This window comes from Microcebus murinus, chromosome 1, assembly GCF_040939455.1.
Source record: "Microcebus murinus isolate Inina chromosome 1, M.murinus_Inina_mat1.0, whole genome shotgun sequence".
Taxonomy (NCBI): domain Eukaryota; kingdom Metazoa; phylum Chordata; class Mammalia; order Primates; family Cheirogaleidae; genus Microcebus; species Microcebus murinus.
The window spans coordinates 95,675,421-95,696,439 of NC_134104.1; the positions used below are offsets into that span (position 1 = coordinate 95,675,421).

Below are 21,019 nucleotides of genomic sequence, written 5' to 3' on the forward strand. Positions count from 1 at the left end.
TTTATAGAATAATTGAATGTGGTGGAAAAATATGAGAGAGGGAAAAGAGGTTTTTAGGTTGGAACAATTGGTATGTGAACTGACATAGATAGACACAGGAGGAGAGACCTCTCTGAGACCAAAAGAAATTTTTTTAAGCCAGCAATTTATTAAAACATTTACCATAGCAATTCTAAATTCTACCTTTCTCAATATATTCCTTTGAATGAAGATTTATATAAAAACTATGGAGTACAGAAAACTCATGAGAACTTGAAAGCTAGAAAAAAGGGAAGATGTATAGTCAAAATTAAATTGAAAAGTATGCTTTAAGATAATTATTGTAGAAGGATTCTTCCCAGTTTACATTTGGCAACCTTTTGTATGCTACTTCAAATACATCATGTTGTCTAAGAATAAATACATATTTTTGATATGAGAGTTTGGTATATTTTATTTGTTGTTTAATGGAGGTACTTGGTGATAATTTAGTCCAAAATGTTTTTAAATTGAGCAAGAACTTGCAAATATATATTTTCCTTCCAAATATATATATTCATATTCTGTGCCACAATATTGTTATAGAAAGTAGTGCTGGAATTGGAGAGATGAGAGTTCAATTAGGAAAACTTGAACTTCTTTACTTCAAAATATAAATTATTCTCTCTTAAGCTTGAATTTCCTAATCGATAAAATGTGAATAACAGGATATCCTTCAGAGTTGTGAGAACTGAAAATCATAGGGCAAATGGAAATTCTTGACTTACAAAATGCTTTCAATTGAAAGGACAAAACACTACTACTTGGAAATATTTTTTTCCCTCTATATTTTCATCTTAGTGTACTACTGCATCACTAACTCCTTCTTTTTACTTGAAATTTCATGTGTTCCTTATTTTTTTTGTCAGTGTGTATTATTTCAGGTTAGTAACAGAGCTGTCTGCAGCTTTGTTTGCATTGTGCTTATTTTAAAAAAGAATGAATATAATTTCATGATAATTGATGGTAGTTTACTATAGTTATATATTTTTACATTTTAAATGCATATTCTTTTCTTTCATTAGATGGCAAGAAAGAAATTTAGTGGATTAGAAATCACTCTGATTGTCCTCTTTGCTATAGTTACCATAATAGCAATTGCCCTAGTTGCTGTTTTAGCAACGAGGACACCTGCTGTTGACGGTAAGTAATATTAAAAATACTTAATATATTATAGTGAAGTTAAGAGAAAGTTACTCCACAATAGTTATTGATTTTTAAAAATAATCTATATGAGACAAAACAGATATTGAAAGATCTAGAGTAAGTTACAAAATTGCTCCAACTTTTTGTCTCCATTATGTTCCAGTTATTTTAATGAACAGTTATTGTAATTAAGGAATCCACATGCACTGATATTGATTGCCTTCCCTACTTATGTTGCTTAAGAAAGACCCAAGAGGCAAAAGGATCAAGTTGTTAACAAAGGTGGAATGATCACCTACTGTTGCCAACAAGATTCTTCTCAGTAGTGGGAAAGCCTGGGTTTTTGCTCTGGCCTTCATATATTTGCAAAGGAGATGGAGATTTTGGTGAATATTCTTTGTTCTGGATCAATTTTTTTTTTTTTAAGTAGAAAGAGGTTGTATGAGAAAGGAAGGTAGAAGCAAGGTGAAAATAGGCTTCAGGTGTTTAATTGTTTATTTTTTCTAAATATTACTATCCTAATTTATCTCGGTGCATACTACTCTGGACTACCGAATCTCTTTTTTCATCATTCTCTCTTGACAAAATCAGAATTGTAAAGGATGTTACATACCATCTTTTAGTCTAATTGTTTTTAGCATTTCCTACTACTGTTAGTCTTTTGTTTTACAGTCTTCCAGCAACTGAGATCTCTCTGTAGTGTGGCGCAATCAGTTTTGTCTTACCCATATCTGATTCCTAGAATGTTCTTTCTATAGAGTTGGGATCTCTTTTTCTTCATTATTCTGGCTTTCTTTTATCTACCTATCAAATTATTCCCTTCAAAGTATCTTCTTCCTCCTATTTTTCTGTTCTCTAATTTGTTGTCTCCTTCTCTACACCTTTTTTTTTTTTTACAATCCATGTTTCTCTATCTATTTTTTTTTTCAGCTATAAAACACAAATGCTAATGTGGCACATATGTATATTTTGTTTCTTTTTGAATCTACACCAAGATCTTCTGTGAATGTATTTTTTCTGAAGAAACAGTCAACAGGATTCTGCCCTGTCAATTTCTTATTATTTGGATCTTTTCCTTTTGATAACTCCTTTTTAATACGAATATGTTTTTCAATTTCTAGCATATATTCATGTATTCTTTCATGAAGTATTGATTACTTGAAAAGTCTGAAAAAATTAATTTAGTGTCACGTTTTATTTTATTGAGTTTTTTCCCCTCCCAGAAATTAGTGATTCTACTTCAAGTCCAGCTACGACTCCATATCCTTCTGGTTCAGGAAAATGTCCAAATAACGTAAATGATCCTGTCAATGTGAGAATAAACTGCATTCCAGAACAATTTCCAACACAGGTCTGCAACAAAAGTCCTTAATATTTTTTATGAATATATAAATCATAATTTGTATAATTGCTCAATATTGGATCAATACATTATTAGTAAGGATTTAGATTTTAATTAGGCTGCATTTGTCTTTTTATTGTAGTTTCATATAAACAAATGATGGATGACAGAAGTTACTTAGCTTGCTTTTCTGTATCTCTGTTCAATTCAAATTAGCAAGTTACTACTTACCCGTGCTTAACGAGTTATTGTTAATTTTATAAACTTTTATGAAATTGTATCCTCTCAAATCTACTTCTTGATAAAAAGTATAACCTTTGATAATATAGAACATTTGAGAGAGAATATCTCTGCTTTATTAGAGTATTTATAATGAAGGTATTAAGAAGTACCTGTGCAAAAAAATAATACTAATTTTTAAAAAAATTATTATTTTTCATTATATGAGGCTTAGGATGTAAGAAGATCAAATGGAGAAAATTAAGAATAAGTGTTTTGATTCATGTAACTCTGAATTGACTCTTTCTTTAGCTTCATCAGCCTGTTTGTAAATAAAGGTCATTGAGTGGACAGTCCTCTCTGAGTATTCACAGGGAATTGGTTCCAAGATACTTGCAGATATCAAAATCTGTGGAAGTGGATGTTCAAGTCCCTTATAAAAGATGGCATAGTATTTGCATGTAACCTATGCACATCCTTCATATACTTTAAATTACCTCTAGATTACTTATAATACCTAATATAATAAGATGTAAATACCTTGCAAATAGTTGTACCACGTTTTTATTTGTATTACTTTTATTGTACTGTTACTTTTCAAATATTTTTTATCCACAGTTTATTGTATCTACAGATATAGTGGGCTGAATGTATATATTGACATTTTGCAAATATTTGCCTTTGCAAATATTATAATATTCATATCTAAATCTCAACTTTGCCACTTTCCCCACCACATAACTAAATGAGCTATAAAATTTCTATTAACCCTATCCCATCTTTGCTACATCATACTTAACATATAATGCTCTGATTAATTTGCCATGAATAATTATAAATAGATGAGATTTTCCTTAAGCCAACATTAGGAATAGTAGCACCTATAACTTACTCACTGATTATAAGTCACAGAGTGCCAAGGATTGCCAAGAGCCACTAGAAGCTAGAAATGGACAAGGGAGAATTCTTCCCTAGAGCCTTGGGAAGCAGCATGGCTCTGCTGACACCTTGAGTTAGTACTACTAGCCTCCAGAACTGAGAGAGAATAAATTTCTGTTGTTTTAAGACACATTTTTCATAGATGTTATGGAAGCCTTAGGAAACTACCACAGTATGTTTTAAGGGATTTAATGTAAGCCTGTTTTGCTATACATTTTTTATTTTGTCAAAATGTGATTATTTTTTCTCTTGTTTTTTAACTAGCACCTTTACAACTTTCTAAATTGTTACATGAATGTCTAATTCTACCTCTTTGTTTTGTACTAACATTATAAAAAATCTTTTATAAAGACTACGTAAATGATAATTTTTGTACAACTATCTCTTTGTAATGCTGGGAGTATTTCTATAGTTTAGATAACTAGAGGTAAAATTGCCTGATCAAAAGTCACATACACTTTAGACTCTGATAAGTAATAGACCTCCAGAATGATCATATCCAATTATATTCCTGTTCAAAATGGATATGTATGTGTGTATGTATATGTGAATGTATCTGATACCATTTAAATGGTATTTGATGGGAAATTTTTAATAGGAGAAAAAGTTTAATGTATATTTTCAATTGACTAAACATGGAGGCTTTCAACTTATTTTCATGGTAAATAGCCAAGGGAGTAAACCCTTCAGGTGTTCACATTATGAAAGTGTGTCACACTATTAAATTTAAACAGTAAGTAGATTTATAATTATACCACTCTAAATGCATAGCATTATCATGATGCTGCTCAATATTTTATATTAACATTGTACTTTTTCTTTAGTTTAACATCTTTCATGTAGATAATACAATTACTGAGAATTCAGTATTTTATTTTATTTATTAAATGCAATTGCAGCAACTATTTGTGACACTTGAAGTATAAACTAGTGAAAAGATTTTAAATAGTTAAATATTGAACTAATAAATAGGTGGAAATAACTATCCTAAACATTTTATCTGGGATTTAATCCAGGGCCATATCTTCATATTTGTAGCTTAACCTACAGCTTGGTACATAATTAGTACAAATAAAATATTTCAGCTCTCTGCATCAACACCATGAAAACAGAATAAAATTGCCCAGGGGGCAAGAACTTTTTAAAACACATGACACATACACGTAAAACACATGACACATACACATAAAACACGTGACACATACCTATAGTCCCCGCTACTTGGGAGATTGAGGCAGGAGGATTGCTTGAGCCCAGGAGTTTGATATTGCAGTGAGCTATGATGATGATACTACACTCTACCCTAGGGAACAGAGCGAGATCTGTCTCAAAAAGAAAAACAAAACAAGACAAAAATTTGTACTGATATGAGAATTTAATAATCACAACTTGAGCATAAATCTCTGACAGGTTGTAGTTAATTAAATTGATCAAATATTTATATTTCTTCCAAGTAAAGGAAACAAAAGAACAAATGCTATTTTGGCATATTATATATTTGAAGGAATAAGCTTGCTTTTAAAACATTTTTTCATTGGAAAAATAGAGAATGAAACTATGTGATAATAGTACTAATGACATTATTCCTTTATAAAAAATATTTTATCAGGCAACTTGTGCACAGCGAGGCTGCTGCTGGAGGCCATGGAATGACTCTGTTATTCCCTGGTGCTTCTTCGCAGATAACCATGGCTATAATCTGGAAGGAGAGACTACAGAAACAAATACTGGTGAGAAATGCTGTATCATAATGATTCAATATGATGTACTCCAAGTGAAGCAAAAATATGTTTTAATATTTTCTTTGGGAAAAATCTAAAATGTAATCAATGAGAAGTATGAACACAAGAATGTTCAGATTGGTTATCTGAACAATTTCTTTTTTCCATGATTATATCTATTAATAATTTAAAAAGCACTCACTTGTGATAAATGCAATAAATAATAAAAATACACAAAATATTTAATAATTTCTAGTATTTATACTTAAAATCATTCATGTCAGCTTTTTTTTTTTTTTTCATTCTTTAAGGATTTGAAGCCAAATTAAACAGGATACCTGCACCTACACTCTTTGGAAATGACATTAACAATGTTCTTTTAACAACTCAAAATCAGACACCCAATCGTTTCCGGTTCAAGGTTTGGTTTTCATATTTTTACAGAAGATTTAATAGTAAAATACATTTTATGAACACACTTTTCATAGTAGCAATATACTTTCCCTATTGAGAAATATTTGTTCTAAAGCAAAGGACTAATTAGACTCTACTTCTCTGAGCCTGTTTAGTCAAATATAATGATAATATTTCCTTCAGCACTTATTTTTGAAGAACTTAAATAATATAGTCAATGTAAAATACTTAACATAGTGTCTCGAATAGAATTAAAATTCAATAAACATTAGTAATTTTTATTATTTAAACTACAGGGTATGATGAAGGATTAAGTAAAATTTAATTTGAGAAAAGTGTTAACTGTGCTATGTAAATGCAACTTACAGTCACTATGCCTTTTTACTGAGTATTAATTGTATTCACGATTTTAAAGAAACTGATTCTTGCCGGGTTTTTTTTTAACAAGTAGTTTACGAGTTTTTTTTTTTTTTTATTTGGAAGTAAAAATAGCACCATATAATTTGTATATTACTTTTCTAGCAACAATTTCACAGGAACTAAGGGTTTTCTTAAAACAAAATTAAAAATTCTTATGGAACTACCTACAGGGTGAACACCAAAAAGCTGAGAATATTGCAATTCACAAAAGTCTAGTATTCAATAATCATTATTTGGTAATACTATGGTTGATATTTTTATATCAGTCAATAAAAATCTTCACTTGATTATTGGGTGTTTTTGTAACCAGCTAATTGTAATACTATTTATTTCTTAATTTATATGGTTGGTGTATTCAACAATATTAAAATGAAGGTTATGACTTGATTATCATCGGTTTTCTATAAAATTTTAAAATATATTATTTTTACTTGGAGCTTACATTTAATGATTAATTCAAAATTTAAAAATTAATAATAGTTTAGAATCAAGTAATGCTAATTTGTTTAAATCTTTGCAGATTACTGATCCAAATAATAAACGATATGAAGTTCCTCACCAGTTTGTAAAAGAATTTACTGGACCCACAGCTTCTGAGACATTGTATGATGTGCAGGTTACTAGAAACCCATTTAATATCAAAGTTATTAGGAAAAGCAACAGCAGGACTTTGTAAGTAATCACTTTATTTTATAATTGTATAAAATAACTGGTCAATTTAATTCTATTATTATCGAATAGGAAAGTCTTAATGTCAAGGTATTTTCAGAAAGAATAAATATCCTCCATTAAAAGGATGGGTATACATCTTTGTAAATGTTATGAGCCTAGAGGGCTTTTGTTTCCTGTAGATGAAATGTACTAGAATGTGAATGAGAATACACAAATTGGAGCACTCCAAAGGTGAAGGTGTGGAGAATATCACTGATACAATTATAGCCCTGTGTAATTTTTGCATACCTAGAACTCCTGTTGTACCTTTCCTTCCTTACTGATAATATTGTGTTGTCAATTTTTAGGATCAAATAGTTAATATTAAGAGAGGAGTTAATTCTCATGGGTATACTAAAATTATATGTATATTAAATTAAATATAGGCTTAATACCTTCATTATGAATGTATTAAAGGGGGTACTGATACAAGGGATTTAGTCATATCCTGTGAATATTTTCAAGATTAATGCTCTTCATTCCCAAGAAATGTTAATAAAGCAATTGTCAATATTGAATCTCAGCAATTACTTTTATTAAATATATTTTGATACTTTTGCAATTGCTTTTGTGTTAAAGTATAAAAATATTAAATGCTAAGTGAAAAAAACCAGGCCCAGAAAGAAAAATACTGTATAATCTTAATTATATATATGGAATCTAAAAAAGTCAAAATCATAAAAGTAGAGAATAGAATGGTGGTTACCAGAGGTTGGAGGTTGGAGAGAATGCAGAGATGTTGGTCAAAGGGTCAGACAGAAGGAATAACTTTTCAAGATCGATTGCACAGCATAATGACTATAGTTAATAATAAATTTAATGTATCTTTCAACATTGCTAAGAGAGTAATGTCGGTTCTAACTGTTTGCACCACAAAAAAAGGATGTAGGTTGATGGATATGTTAATTATCTTGATTTAAAAAGTCAGTAAATTCAATACCATATATCAAAACATTCCATAAATACTTCATAAATAAAATCAACCATTGATATCCTTGGGGTATGGGTTCTAGTATTATGTAGTATTTGGCTACAACCTAGACACACCTTCCTGTATACTTTAAATGATCTCTACATTATTTATAATACCTAACACAATGTAAACACTATGTAAGTGGCTCTTATACAGTATTGCTTAGGCTATAATGACAAGAAACAAAATCTGTAGATGTAGAGGACACAGGTGACAAACCATTTTCTCCCAGATATTTTCCATTTATAGTTGGTTGAATCCACAGATTCAGAACTCACAGATATAGAGGGCTCAATGTATATAAAATTATTATCAATAAAAATGAAAACAAAAATATTAAATATACTTTAACATTTCTTGTAGTATATTTTTGGTCTCCATAAAATATACAACTTCTTTCTTTTTTGGAAGAAGTGATTTTTAATTTAATTTTTAGATAAAGGTCATGTAAAAATGTGTGGAAACCAGTATAATACCGTATTTTAAAAATCAGTCACTGGAACAAGACAGAACTAGGCTTGACATCTGGCTCTGCTGACTACCAGTTTATGACCTTTGGAATCAATTTTCCCAATTTGTGTCACCTGTGAAATGGGATTGATAATGGTAGTTAGACTTTAAGGTGCTAATGAAGCTTACAGGAGGGAATGCATGTGAAACATATTGGCCATGACGAAGCAAATTGTACTGATAAAATGAACAAGTTCTGGCAATGGGATCATTTGAGTGTTTCTTAAAAAGTGAACATATGTAAAGACTGACATTTTTAAAATGAAATATTCTGAATGATGTTAATATAAACTCATATGGTAGAACATTTTATATATGTCTATAGACAATTTATGAATTTATTTTATGGTGTAGGTTTGACACCAGCATTGGTCCCCTGGTGTACTCTGACCAGTATTTACAGATCTCCACCAAACTTCCCAGTGAATATATGTATGGTCTTGGGGAACACATTCATAAGAGATTTCGTCATGATTTATATTGGAAAACATGGCCAATCTTTACTCGAGATCAACTTCCTGGTGATGTAAGGAACTATTTTTCTTGTTATAAATAAAATCAGTATATTGGAGCAGATAATGGTTTTAGCTTATTTTAAACTAGCATTTAGTTGAAATTATCAGTTAAACTATTTGAATGTCAGTGACACATAATCTGGAAGCTTGTTTATTTTAGGGGTGAGAATAATTGATTGCTAAATTGTAAATTAGCTCAATGACTAACAGATTTTATATTTCAGCAAGCATTTCCAGTTTATAGATTTTTTCTTTTAACTTTCATTTTCATATTTTATTATTCCTTTTTCAGTCACTCTTGTACTTAAACCCATCAATGGCTACTCGCAGCACTAAAATAATTCCAGACACTTATCATATTTTACATGTCTTCATATTGGTGTCTGTTTATCTATTGAAAATTATCTCATGCATCTCTGCCCTTCTTTATCTAGTTCAAAAATATGATAATCTTCCAGAAATTCAAATATCTGCACAGGTATTTGGTTTTCTTTGCAAGTACTAAAACTTAAGGTTCTTTATCATTCAGATAATACATTATTGAGGGCTCATCTGAAGTTTCACTTCATAAAAACTTCATAAAAATCTCCCAAACTCTCTCATGAGCTTTTATTTGTATTTTAGTATGACAATCATCACAGTGTATTATTCTTGTATATATTTTTTTCTCCTTCTGGAATATGAGATTCTTGAGGACAAAGATTATACCATTTTTTTTAAATTTCAGCATATTATGGGGGTACAAATATTTAGGTTACATATATTGCCTTTGCTCCACCCAGTCAGAGCTTCAAGTGTGTTCATCCCCCAGACGGTGCACACCACACATATTAGGTGTGTATATATACCCATCCTCTCTTCCCCTCAACCTGCCTGACACCTGATGAATGTTATTACTATATGTACATATAAGTGTTGATCAGTTAATACCAATTTGATGGTGAGTACATGTCATGCTTGTTGTATACCATTTTTAAAAAATTATTTTTTATTGGTTCATGATTGATTTGGCTCAAATGTGCTACAGTGTATGTATAGTGTACATGTACACATAGTGAAGAAAATTAGTATTAGAAATATGGGAATTTATAGATATAAATGAATTTATAAAGATCATTTTAACACATAGTTTATTTAAATACACTTATTTTCATTTACACTTAAAATAACTTATTTTAAATACACTTTGAAAATTTTATTTCAAATTTTTGCCTTATAGAATAATAATAATTTATATGGCCATCACACATTCTTCATGTGCATTGAAGATACTACTGGAAAGTCATTTGGTGTTTTTTTAATGAACAGCAATGCAATGGGTAAGACTAATTTATTTGATAATATATTTAAAGGAGATATAAATCAAAATGTTTTAACTGCTCTCTTTATTCCAGTCATACATATTGTATGTCAGAGTAAACTCTACTGTTAAGGATTTTAGCATATAAACTCATTAAATGTAGGTTCTGAAATTAGTGAGTCAATACATTTTTGCATATCAATGCTTCTATTTTGGAGAAAGTATGCTATGTCATGCCATTCAGGCACTCTATTTTTCCCTTGAGAGGAAAATTGAAACCATTCATGGCAATAGTATTTTCATTCCCACAACTTCATTTGTCAAGATAGATTAATGTGCCATTACAAATAAATAAAAGAAAGGTCTTTATAAAGGTGAGAAAAAGAAAGAGTAATTTTTTAGTTTATCACAATTCAAGTAATGTAGAATCTTTTGGTTTTTAATATTGTGAGTTCAATATTTATTTAATAGGTGAATCAATGATAATAAAAAGTTACAAAAATTAATAATGTTCCAACAGGATCAGTTTATTACATGGTTATGGAGTCAATTACTATCTCTTAAATATAGAAGAGTTAAATTTAAAACATTTGGTTTTTCCTTCTTAGAAATTAATATATGATAATCTGATCTTTCAGAGAATCTTCTATTAAAATGACTAATTGAAATGCCATTTTAAAAAGAAATCTTTTTGTTGTAAGAGGACTAATTCTCTATCCTTTACAAGGCAGTATCCAGGGAAGCTTTTGCCCAAATCTGTAAAAGGAAATATCTGAGATATCCTATTATAAGCTTCATACCCGGCAGCATTCTACTTTTCTCCTGTGCTATTCCTACAATCAACATCTTATTTCTTCTCAATTATTTAAAAATAGTGTAAAATAATGTGGTTAATATAAAGTACTTTAAATTAATTTTGCAATTATTTTATTACTATGTACCTTTCTGCCATTTACATGTACTTTTTGAATTTTTATTTTGTAGAGATTTTCATCCAGCCTACTCCTATAGTAACTTACAGAGTTACTGGTGGCATTCTGGATTTTTACATCTTTCTAGGAGATACACCAGAACAAGTAGTTCAACAATATCAAGAGGTGTGTTTTAGTTCTATTTTATAAAAATCTTTTCTGCCAGACTTTTCTTTCATCTAACGTGTTTACATATTTAGATAACTTTATTTTACTTATCAGGGGCCTCTTAGCTAATCATATTTTAAAATCTTACCATTTTAAGGATACAAATACATAGTTGTTATTTTTTTCTCTATACAGTGAACCTTATGTATACTTAAATGTCTGTATTTCTAATTTCAAAATGGTTTCTTGCCTCTAGGTTGCTGGGTTCAAGTGCTGAATTTCTTTGATATGTTGCATAGTAAATCTTTACTTATGCATAACTTACTTTAGTGGAATAAAGCAAAGAAAGGGAAGTATCTTATCCTCACTACTGAAGATAGGCAATGAATTTGTAGATCACGTATTCATGTAATCAAAATCCTAGAGGTAACTGAGTTGTGAGAAAGGCCAGTAAAAGTTGGTATAAATGCATAGCAGGCAAGCTTCAGGAAAACTGGTTTTCCTTCTCAGGCCAAGAGGGGGTGGAGTTTGAAACCTAGTCTGAAGCCTTACATCTTAAGTAACTATCTAAGCAACTCTCACTTACATGTTAAGTAGCATTTTAGTGTACGTGAGCCCAATATAGACTTAGACAGGTGAGGAATCCAGGACTTTCATCAAGCCTGATTCTAAAAGTTCCTCCCATGTAATTGTTCTCCTATAACAGTTGGCATATACGATTCCTAGTGTTATCACGGAAAAGGAAATTATTTTCATTGGTATAAGATTCAAAGATCATGTCTATTTGAAAAAAAATCTTATATTGTTAATTTACTTCTCGATATATAATTTGCATTTCCAAAAATAATCTCAAAGTATTTACCATCCAAAAAAATTCTTCAGTTAGGATACAGAAATCTGAAATGAGTTTAGCTAGAATTTTACACAGTTGATTCATTTACGATAACAATTTCTAAATTTCTGTACATAAATGTGAATTTTAAGAAAAAGGACTCAAAATTTCCAGTTTCTGTAATATAAAATTATAATTACATTTCAGGACTGGCCTGGTTGTATATACAACCTTTGTGTATGATTATCACATAAAAAAAAGAAAAAGAGAGACAGTATGCTTTTAGAAAGAATTTGACATGTGATTGGTCAAACATTTGTTGGCATAGTTGTGCCATATTAATGCTGAATAAAGTCTGTGGTCATCAGTAGTTGAGTTGAGTCTGAGGCATGCTTGACATGTGAATGCAGCATACATACAGTATAGTAGTATACTTGCTTACAACATTTTATGGGTAGACTTGTAGAGGCTTGAAGCTAAGCAATGAGGTGAAAGATTGGTATAAAATATAGCACTATTAACTACTGCTACATTTAAATGATGTTACAACTGTGTAGAGAGTAGGCAGAAGAAACTTTATTTCTTATTTACAGAAAAACAAATTATTCTCTGTGCCTAATAAGCTAACCTATTAGTGGTCTCAATTTGCTAAAGTTGAAACATAATTAATTTTAATGACCAGATTGTTTTAGCAGGCTATTTTTTTTCTTTGAGACAGAGTCTCGCTTTTTTGCCCAGGCTAGAGTGAGTGCCGTGGTGTCAGCCTAGCTCATAGCAACCTCAATCTCCTGGGCTCAAGCAATCCTCCTGCCTCAACCTCCCGAGTAGCTGGGACTACAGGCATGTGCCACCATGCCCAGCTAATTTTTTCTATATATATTAGTTGGCCAATTAATTTTTTTCTATTTATAGTAGAGACAGGGTCTCGCTCTTGCTCAGGCTGGTTTTGAACTCGTGATCTCGAGCAATCCACCTGCCTCAGCCTCCCAGGGTGCTAGGATTATAGGCGTGAGCCACCGCACCCGGCCTATAAGTCTTTTTTTAACCTATTTTTTTTTATTTCAAAGTATTAAGGGGGTACAAATGTTTTTGGTTACATGAATTGCTTTTGTAGTGCTTGTGTCATGGCTATAAGTATGCCCATCACCCAAATAGAACTAGGTTTTCACCCCTCTCCTCCTTTCTCTGCTCCCTGCTTGATTTCCATTAAGTTTTACATTCCTCTGTGTACATGTGTGCTCATCAGTTAGTTCCAATTTAATCAGTTTTAAAGGCAATGTATACATATAAATTAAAAAATAAATAATACTTAAATAAATATATAAAATAAATATTTCACATATATATGAGAAACATAAATTATTTTATTTATATATAAACAGTACTTCACACACGTATGAGAAGAAATTTCAATCACATGTCCAAATGTTTAAAGAATTCAATGAATCATAAGGTGTTTAGGAATATAATTTGAAAAATGCTTATTTTTTTAGAGAGCTTTATTTGTTATCAAGTTATTTTAAAATTAGGATTAATACTTGAATTGAATAGAAAATAGTAATTCAGCATGAATAATTTCTCCTTGTTTTTTTGCATCATGGGTTTTTAGACATAGACTGTGGAGAAATCATGTATTCAAAAATATATATGTGTATATATATATATACACACATGCATATATATGTGTATATATATATATATATATATATATATGCCTAAACCAAAAAGAATGATTATGCCAAATAAGATTATTTTTCTTTATGTAACCTAATACACAGTTTTTAGTGGGGAAAAGAAGTGGCAGTTACATCTAAATTTCCGTGTGCAAAGTTGTATCTTCTGAGACAACTGATTTTCTTTTTCCATTGTGCATTGAACTTGCTTGGGCCACCAGAGGAATCTGAGAAGGTGATCCACATGACCCCAGGGAAGGGAAGAAGCCAAGGCCCTGTATATGAATGAGATAAGCACTCTATGCAATAACTGGTTGGGAGCATTGTAAAACATATATTTTACTAACATTTTTGCAAAGCAGGAGATAAATAACTACCAAAGTATAAAGGAATAGAGATTATGTACTTTTAACATCTTTGTTTCGTATGTGATGACTTTTTTTTGTTGTTATAGAAAGTGGAGGTGTTACCGGACAATTTCCCTTTCATCTCATTATTTTTTTATTGCTATTCTTTCATTCTCTCTTTTAACTTTCCATGATGAACAAAAGGTATCTTAACCAACATTACTTTCTGGAATGCTGCACTTTCTAATTTTTCAAAACAAAATAAAATATTAGGGACAAAACATAAACTTGTTAAGGGTTCATAGCAAAATTTGAACAGAATGTCTAGGAACCACTTTAGAATACAGGTAATGTTAACCTTTGTTTAAAATAAGTACGCTTAAGTGACTACCAGAGATGTAACAAAATAAGAAGCACATTAATATTAGTTACTAATGCTAAATTCATTTTCTTGTATTAAAACTAATTAAATGTTCATTTATTTCAAGCTTGTTGGACTACCAGCAATGCCAGCATATTGGAGTCTTGGATTCCAACTGAGTCGCTGGAATTATAGGTCACTAGATGTAGTGAAAGAAGTGGTACAAAGAAACCGGGAAGCTGGCATACCATTTGTAAGTAGAATGAAGGGTTTGTGGGAATATATATCAATTATTGTCAAATACAGTAAGTATAGGAAATTGTCAGGAATAACTAATGTATATTATATTATATGCTGTATATTTATAATTAAACTGCTTTTTAATCCTAAAATCTATTTATCTCCATACCTAATGCCCAGGCCTTCTGAAAGTTAAAAATATATACTTCTGAAGAACTGATTATTAGTTATACTAGAACAGAATACATGTTTAACTGTGAATAAAATCATATTCAGTTTTTTAAATAGACCTTAATTTTAGAGCCTATATATTTTAAAATAATTTTCTGAAATGTGTAAGGTCTTGTTTTCTGTACAATGAAACCCACATATAAAAAAATACATACCAGTCATCATCTCTGAAAAAATGTGGATAATCATTTAATGCTTTTGTACTTAAGAATTAAGAAAAAACTAGTTTTGTAAACAATATCACGGCTTTTTTAATGAAATTGAAGGAATACAAGTTTGTTTGTTTATTTGTTTATTTATTTACTTTGTAGAGACAGGGCCTCTCTCTGTCATCCAGGCTGGAGTGCAGTGGCTAGATCATAGCTCTCTGCAGCCTCAAATTTCTTGGGTTCAAGTGACCCCCTCAGCCTCTTAAAGTGTTGGGATTATAGGCATGAGTCATTTTGCTCGAGCTTTTAATCTTTATATTTATAATACAAGTTCATTTGGCTTACAAGTTGATGTGATTAGAGAGTTCTTTCAGTATCCTTTGTTGAAATATAGTGTGTTACTTTCAGGATACACAGGTCACTGATATTGACTATATGGAAGACAGGAAAGACTTTACTTATGATGAAGTTGCATTTCAAGGGCTCCCTGAATTTGTTCAAGATTTGCATGACCATGGACAGAAATATGTCATCATCTTGGTAATGACTGATTATGTTAATATATTTTTAGTATTTATACACTTTTAAGTTAATAGATTTTCTATAGTTTCTTTTTTCTATTATTAGGATCCTGCAATTTCCATAGATAAACGTGCTAATGGAGCAGCATATGAACCCTATGACAGGGGAAATGCAGTGGGTGCATGGGTAAATGAGTCAGATGGAACTACAGCCATTATTGGAGAGGTAAATTATGATATTCATTAAAGTGATGGTATTCAAATTTTCTACTATGCAACAACAAAGTTTCTGTGAGAGAGTGTGTGTGTGTGTGTACATATATTTGCTTTCAACTCTGGTTTTGATATTTTAATTGGGGAGGGAAATTTTAGGCAAAGGAAAGTATTCCAAATATCTCTAAAACAATTCTCATAAAAAGTCATACAGAGAGTAAAAAACAGATGCCAAATAATGTTCAATGTTAGACAAAACTAAAGTTAACAAAATATATTAAATACCAAAAATTATTATAACAATTAAAAGTCCATGCATATTTTGATATAAATAATTACAAATGTAAATTAAACACATTTAATGGGCACAAAATTTTAATCTCACAATAAAATGATTGCTATGATAAAAATTCTCATTTTTCAGGTGGAAAAAACTGAATCTCAGATAAGCAAAGTAACTTTCTTAAGATCACAGAACTAATAAGAAGCAGAATCAGGAGACTTTCTCGGGAAAGTCTTTTTCACTTGATTATGAGCTTCATCAGGAAAAAAATCCCACACATTTTCCTAGCCTCAATACCTATTAATATTTCACAGAATATATATTTTTAATGCCTACTGTGTTGGATATGGATAGATCAGAGAACCAATATGGATTAATTGTATATAAAACGATATAATTTTTCTCAATTTCTCTGAAATTGAAATTTTCTTGCCTACTGTTATAAGCAATAAGTAAAATTATGCAAAATAATTTTAAGAAGCATATATTATTTAATATCATGGACTCAGATATACAATTTCCTGGGTTTGAATTTCTGCTGTATGTTTTAGTGGGGTGACTTTGAAAAACTTATTTAACTTCTCCATGCATCACTTTTCTCATCTGCAAAATAAGTATAATTATAGTCTCTACCTCACCTGTAAAGTAGTGATAAAAATAGAACCCACCTTCTAAAGTTTTAATAAAGATTAACTGTTAATAATCTTAAAAATCCTTGAAACAGTACCCAGTATATGTATCTTATTTATTTTTGTGAATAAAAATTAAATATAAAATAAGCTTTTTTATTTTTAGTTTTTGGAAGCCAATGCCTTTGGAAATGAAGTAATATGCTTTCTTTTATCAAAGAATATATTATATATGTTTTCTTTTGTTTGTTTGTTTATTGACCTAACCTACAAGGATGCTCAGAAATAAATTTAGTTGCAAATGGCAGCCTTATTTCATGTTCTTATATTTTTCTTTTCCTAAATACTTCATTACCTCACTCTCTTTTACTTTAACGTCTCTCCTTTAAATATATCTTAAAGTAGGCCCGAGATTATTGTGAATATAGATAGTGCATAGGTCACATGTACCTAAAGAAGTACAATAGCATAATATTAATGATTTTTACTATTCTTAACTCAATTAGTGTGAAATTCCATTTATTTATTTTTCCTTATATTTATGTATATATGTGTATGATCTATCCTTCTAGGTATGGCCAGGATTAACAGTATACCCTGATTTCACTAATCCAAGCTGCATAGATTGGTGGGCAAATGAATGCAATATTTTCTATCAAAGAGTGAAATACGATGGAATTTGGATTGTAAGTAGCTATTTTAAACTGGTAATTTTGGTCAATGACCATAAAATTTTTTATTTATAAAAATTAAATCAAGATATATTTTTTCTGATATATTCAACATAAAATTAAAAGTTCCCATAATTTTGTTTCTAGGATATATAAATATACTTGTCATGTATATGGGCTAGAAAAGAATAAGATCTAAAAATGCAAATTGAGATTTTTTTTCCTTCCCTGGTAATTACTTCATAGAATAAATTTTGTATCTGTAACTAAGGTGTTATATCTTTATGACAAGTAACTTATCTGAAAAACAGTTAATGAGATTTGGTGACAAATGTATAGCAGTGCAATTCCGAAAACACTTATTAAAGTTTAAAATTGTCAAACATTCGCAGCAATATGGATCTGAAGAAAGCTCCGCCCTTTAGAGATTTCCTTTTAGTAAGCTAGGGAATATAACAATTCCAAATTGGCAATAGGTTTAGTGTTTTTTATCTCAAGACAACAACAGTAATAAACAAAACCCTAAAATACTTGTAAAGTTATTAATGGAACGCACATGTTTAGAAATTTCCTTCAATGAAGTTTCGTATCTCTAGCTGGCTGTTGATAGCCTGCTGCTGTGCTTATGGTATAGAATAGTATTGGATGATAGTCCAAGGGTTAGTGCCTTTGCTTATGGTAACTGTAACACATTTCAGAAATGAAACTACCTGGTGATCTCAGAAGTCTATATTTTAGAAAAAAAACTCTGATGGCCCAAATACAGAAGGAAGACCAGGATTTTGTTCAAAAGTAATACACAACTGCATAGGATTTTGAAAAAAATAAACATAATGAACACCCTTGGCATAGCTATATTTCTTTGGCTGTTTATAGCCACACTATCTCCATTTTCCTAAAGTAATTACTACTCATTGTCATTATTTTAATTATTCATTTATTTATTCAAATAGTCATTTACTTAAAAATGGTTATTTTGCACCATGCTCCTGTCAGGTTTGTTGTAGGAAATTCAAAAATAGGAATATTATGTTTTCTGCTGACAATTTGGAATTGAGTAAAAAGTAAGTGTAACCTTCAGAATTTCTATGATGATAGTAACAGAATGAAGATGGAGAGGCTGTAGTTATTTAATACAAAGTCAGTGAGATTACACTGCTGGTACCTAATAATAGGTAGAAATAATTAAAAAATTGCACTCTGATTTTTACCTTTACTTGTAATTCTAGCTCTTAAATTATTTAATCAAAATTAAAAGTTTCTTTAGTCTTTTTTCTTTCCTACTTAGGAAACATTTTAATTACAGCAGAGTTAAAGATATAAAATGGTACTTTAGGATTTAAGTGAAAAAAAGTTTCTGATACAGAAAGAGAGAATAAATATTCTACTCCCTGCTTCCATTGAAAACTGAAATTCCTGATTCATCTCCAAAAAGAGGAAGTGGATGAAAGGGAAAATATCACCTGAGAAAGGCAGAGTTTTTCCAATACTAATATAAAAACATTTTGACTAAGCCTTAAACAATAAATTAAAAATCACTACATAAAAAACAGTATAATTTCAAGGCTCATTAAATATCAGTGAATTAATACATACTATGTATAAGCAGTGGACATTCTGCTTCTAGCTTTTACTTAAATGATTGCCAAATTATATTGTTAAGTTGGATATCTATTCTTTCACTTTCTTTAGATTATTTTTCGTAATTCAGCGAAAAGAAATGTTATTTAACTGGTGAGGTTTTATTTCTATGCCAAGTTTAAAAATATTTTTATAATTTACTAGATTTGTAATTTGGTTCCCGTATTAATGTTTTTGAATTTTAAGCTTAAATATTAACATCACTTTTGGAAATAATGTGTGCTTAATGTCATCGAAATATAGATTTTTGCATATAAAATATAATAGGCTTGAATTCTCTTTTTCCTTCATTGTGCTTGAGATAATCTCCTAATACTTGAGAAACAAGAGCCTACTATTTTTGGTATAATTAAAATTAAAGCTGTGATTTCAAAATAAAATCATTAGGCAATATATGTATATATATATTTTTTCTTTTTTTGAGACAGTCTCACTGTGTTGCCCAGGCTAGAGTGCCATGGCATCAGCCTAGCTCACAGCAACCTCAAACTCCTGGGCTCAAGCAATCCTCCTGCCTCAGCCTCCCGAGTAGCTGGGACTACAGGCATGAACCATCATAACCGACTAATTTGTTTTTTCTATATATTTTTAGTTGTCCAGCTAATTTCTTTCTATTTTTAGCAGAGATGGGGGTCTCGCTCTTGCTCAGGCTGGTTTTGAGTTCCTGAGCTCAAATGATCTGCCCCTCTCGGCCTCCCAGAGTGCTAGGATTACAGGCGTGAGGCACCATGCCAGGTCAATATTTTTAAAATCCAAAGGCCATTTTTATTTTTCTGGATACATGGGCATATTTTTTATATTATGTTGTTATTAGGGTTTCATTCTTAAAAATATAAGAAGAATTCTTCAGTGAAGAAATGTAATAATTTACCATAGAATATCTGGAAGCATAAAATTCTTTAAGAAGATATATACAAATGTATTTATATATTAAAATACCTAGAAACTTATTTCATTAGAGTCTTCCTATATTTCATGTAATTCTCATAAAAAATGAAATTCTTTACAATCCTTTACAAAATGGGGTTAAATTTATTGAGATTTAGCTTAAATGTGAAGGGATAAAATGCCATCAGATCATTACACACAATTTTCAATGAATTTTAAAGAACCTTGACAAACATCCTCAAAGCAGAGTTTATAATTTCTAAAAATAGCATTAGTAGGCTTAAAATGGTTGAATGATATTTGAATATCTCTACGTGTACTTATTAATATCAATCCACTGAGTCTTTTGCCTTACAATTACAATGCTTTGAATCTACTAGCTGTAATATTTAAAATACTAATTTAATTTACTTTTACATAATATTAAATAATTTCACTTAAATCATTTTAATAAATTTGAGAAAAATGTTTTCAGAATTTTCAAAATGATAAATTTACAAAATACATTAGAAGAGACAAATTCTATTAAAATATATGTAGTAAGTATAATTTAGTACAATCTTGCCAAATAGACATACTTTAGACATATTTTAATGAAAGATAATAAAATAGTAAATGACACATTTAATGTAAAATATAGTTAAAATCATGTACAAGTATTTTTTTCCTTTAGTAGGTTAGTAATTTATCTTCCTGAGTTCAGAAGACTATTTTTCTGTATATTGTGAACTGGCAAAATTATCATATTCTGATATAATCATATTTATGTTGTTGTATGATAAAACTTTTAATATCTAAATTTTTGATTATTTCTTTCTTGTGAAATCCAGTAATATTTTTCTAAAAATTATGTTTTTCTTAAATTTCATAATAATGTCTACTTTGAGTGCTGAAAAATTTAATACATTTTATGGCAAGTTTTCACATATATACTCAAAGAGAAATAACATAAATTTCATAGCTGAGTGTTTTGGGTTGTAATTCCTCAACTATACTATATACAAAAGATGTTAAAATGGTTTAGAAAAGGATT

At 30.0% G+C, this 21,019-nt stretch overlaps 1 protein-coding gene across 1 annotated transcript in view; it reads left to right on the plus strand.

Annotated features, from left to right (window-relative positions):
• The first annotated feature begins 1,043 nt into the window (after positions 1-1,043).
• The window catches only part of SI (sucrase-isomaltase), a 78,830-nt gene continuing 58,854 nt past the window's right edge, over positions 1,044-21,019 (plus strand). Inside the window, exons 1-12 of the mRNA XM_012783233.2 lie at positions 1,044-1,161; positions 2,388-2,515; positions 5,274-5,394; positions 5,697-5,806; positions 6,740-6,891; positions 8,768-8,939; positions 10,148-10,247; positions 11,213-11,325; positions 14,648-14,773; positions 15,549-15,680; positions 15,768-15,887; positions 17,359-17,472. Coding sequence (XP_012638687.1) covers positions 1,044-1,161; positions 2,388-2,515; positions 5,274-5,394; positions 5,697-5,806; positions 6,740-6,891; positions 8,768-8,939; positions 10,148-10,247; positions 11,213-11,325; positions 14,648-14,773; positions 15,549-15,680; positions 15,768-15,887; positions 17,359-17,472 — 1,506 coding nt within the window. The remainder of the gene's footprint in view (positions 1,162-2,387; positions 2,516-5,273; positions 5,395-5,696; positions 5,807-6,739; positions 6,892-8,767; positions 8,940-10,147; positions 10,248-11,212; positions 11,326-14,647; positions 14,774-15,548; positions 15,681-15,767; positions 15,888-17,358; positions 17,473-21,019) is intronic.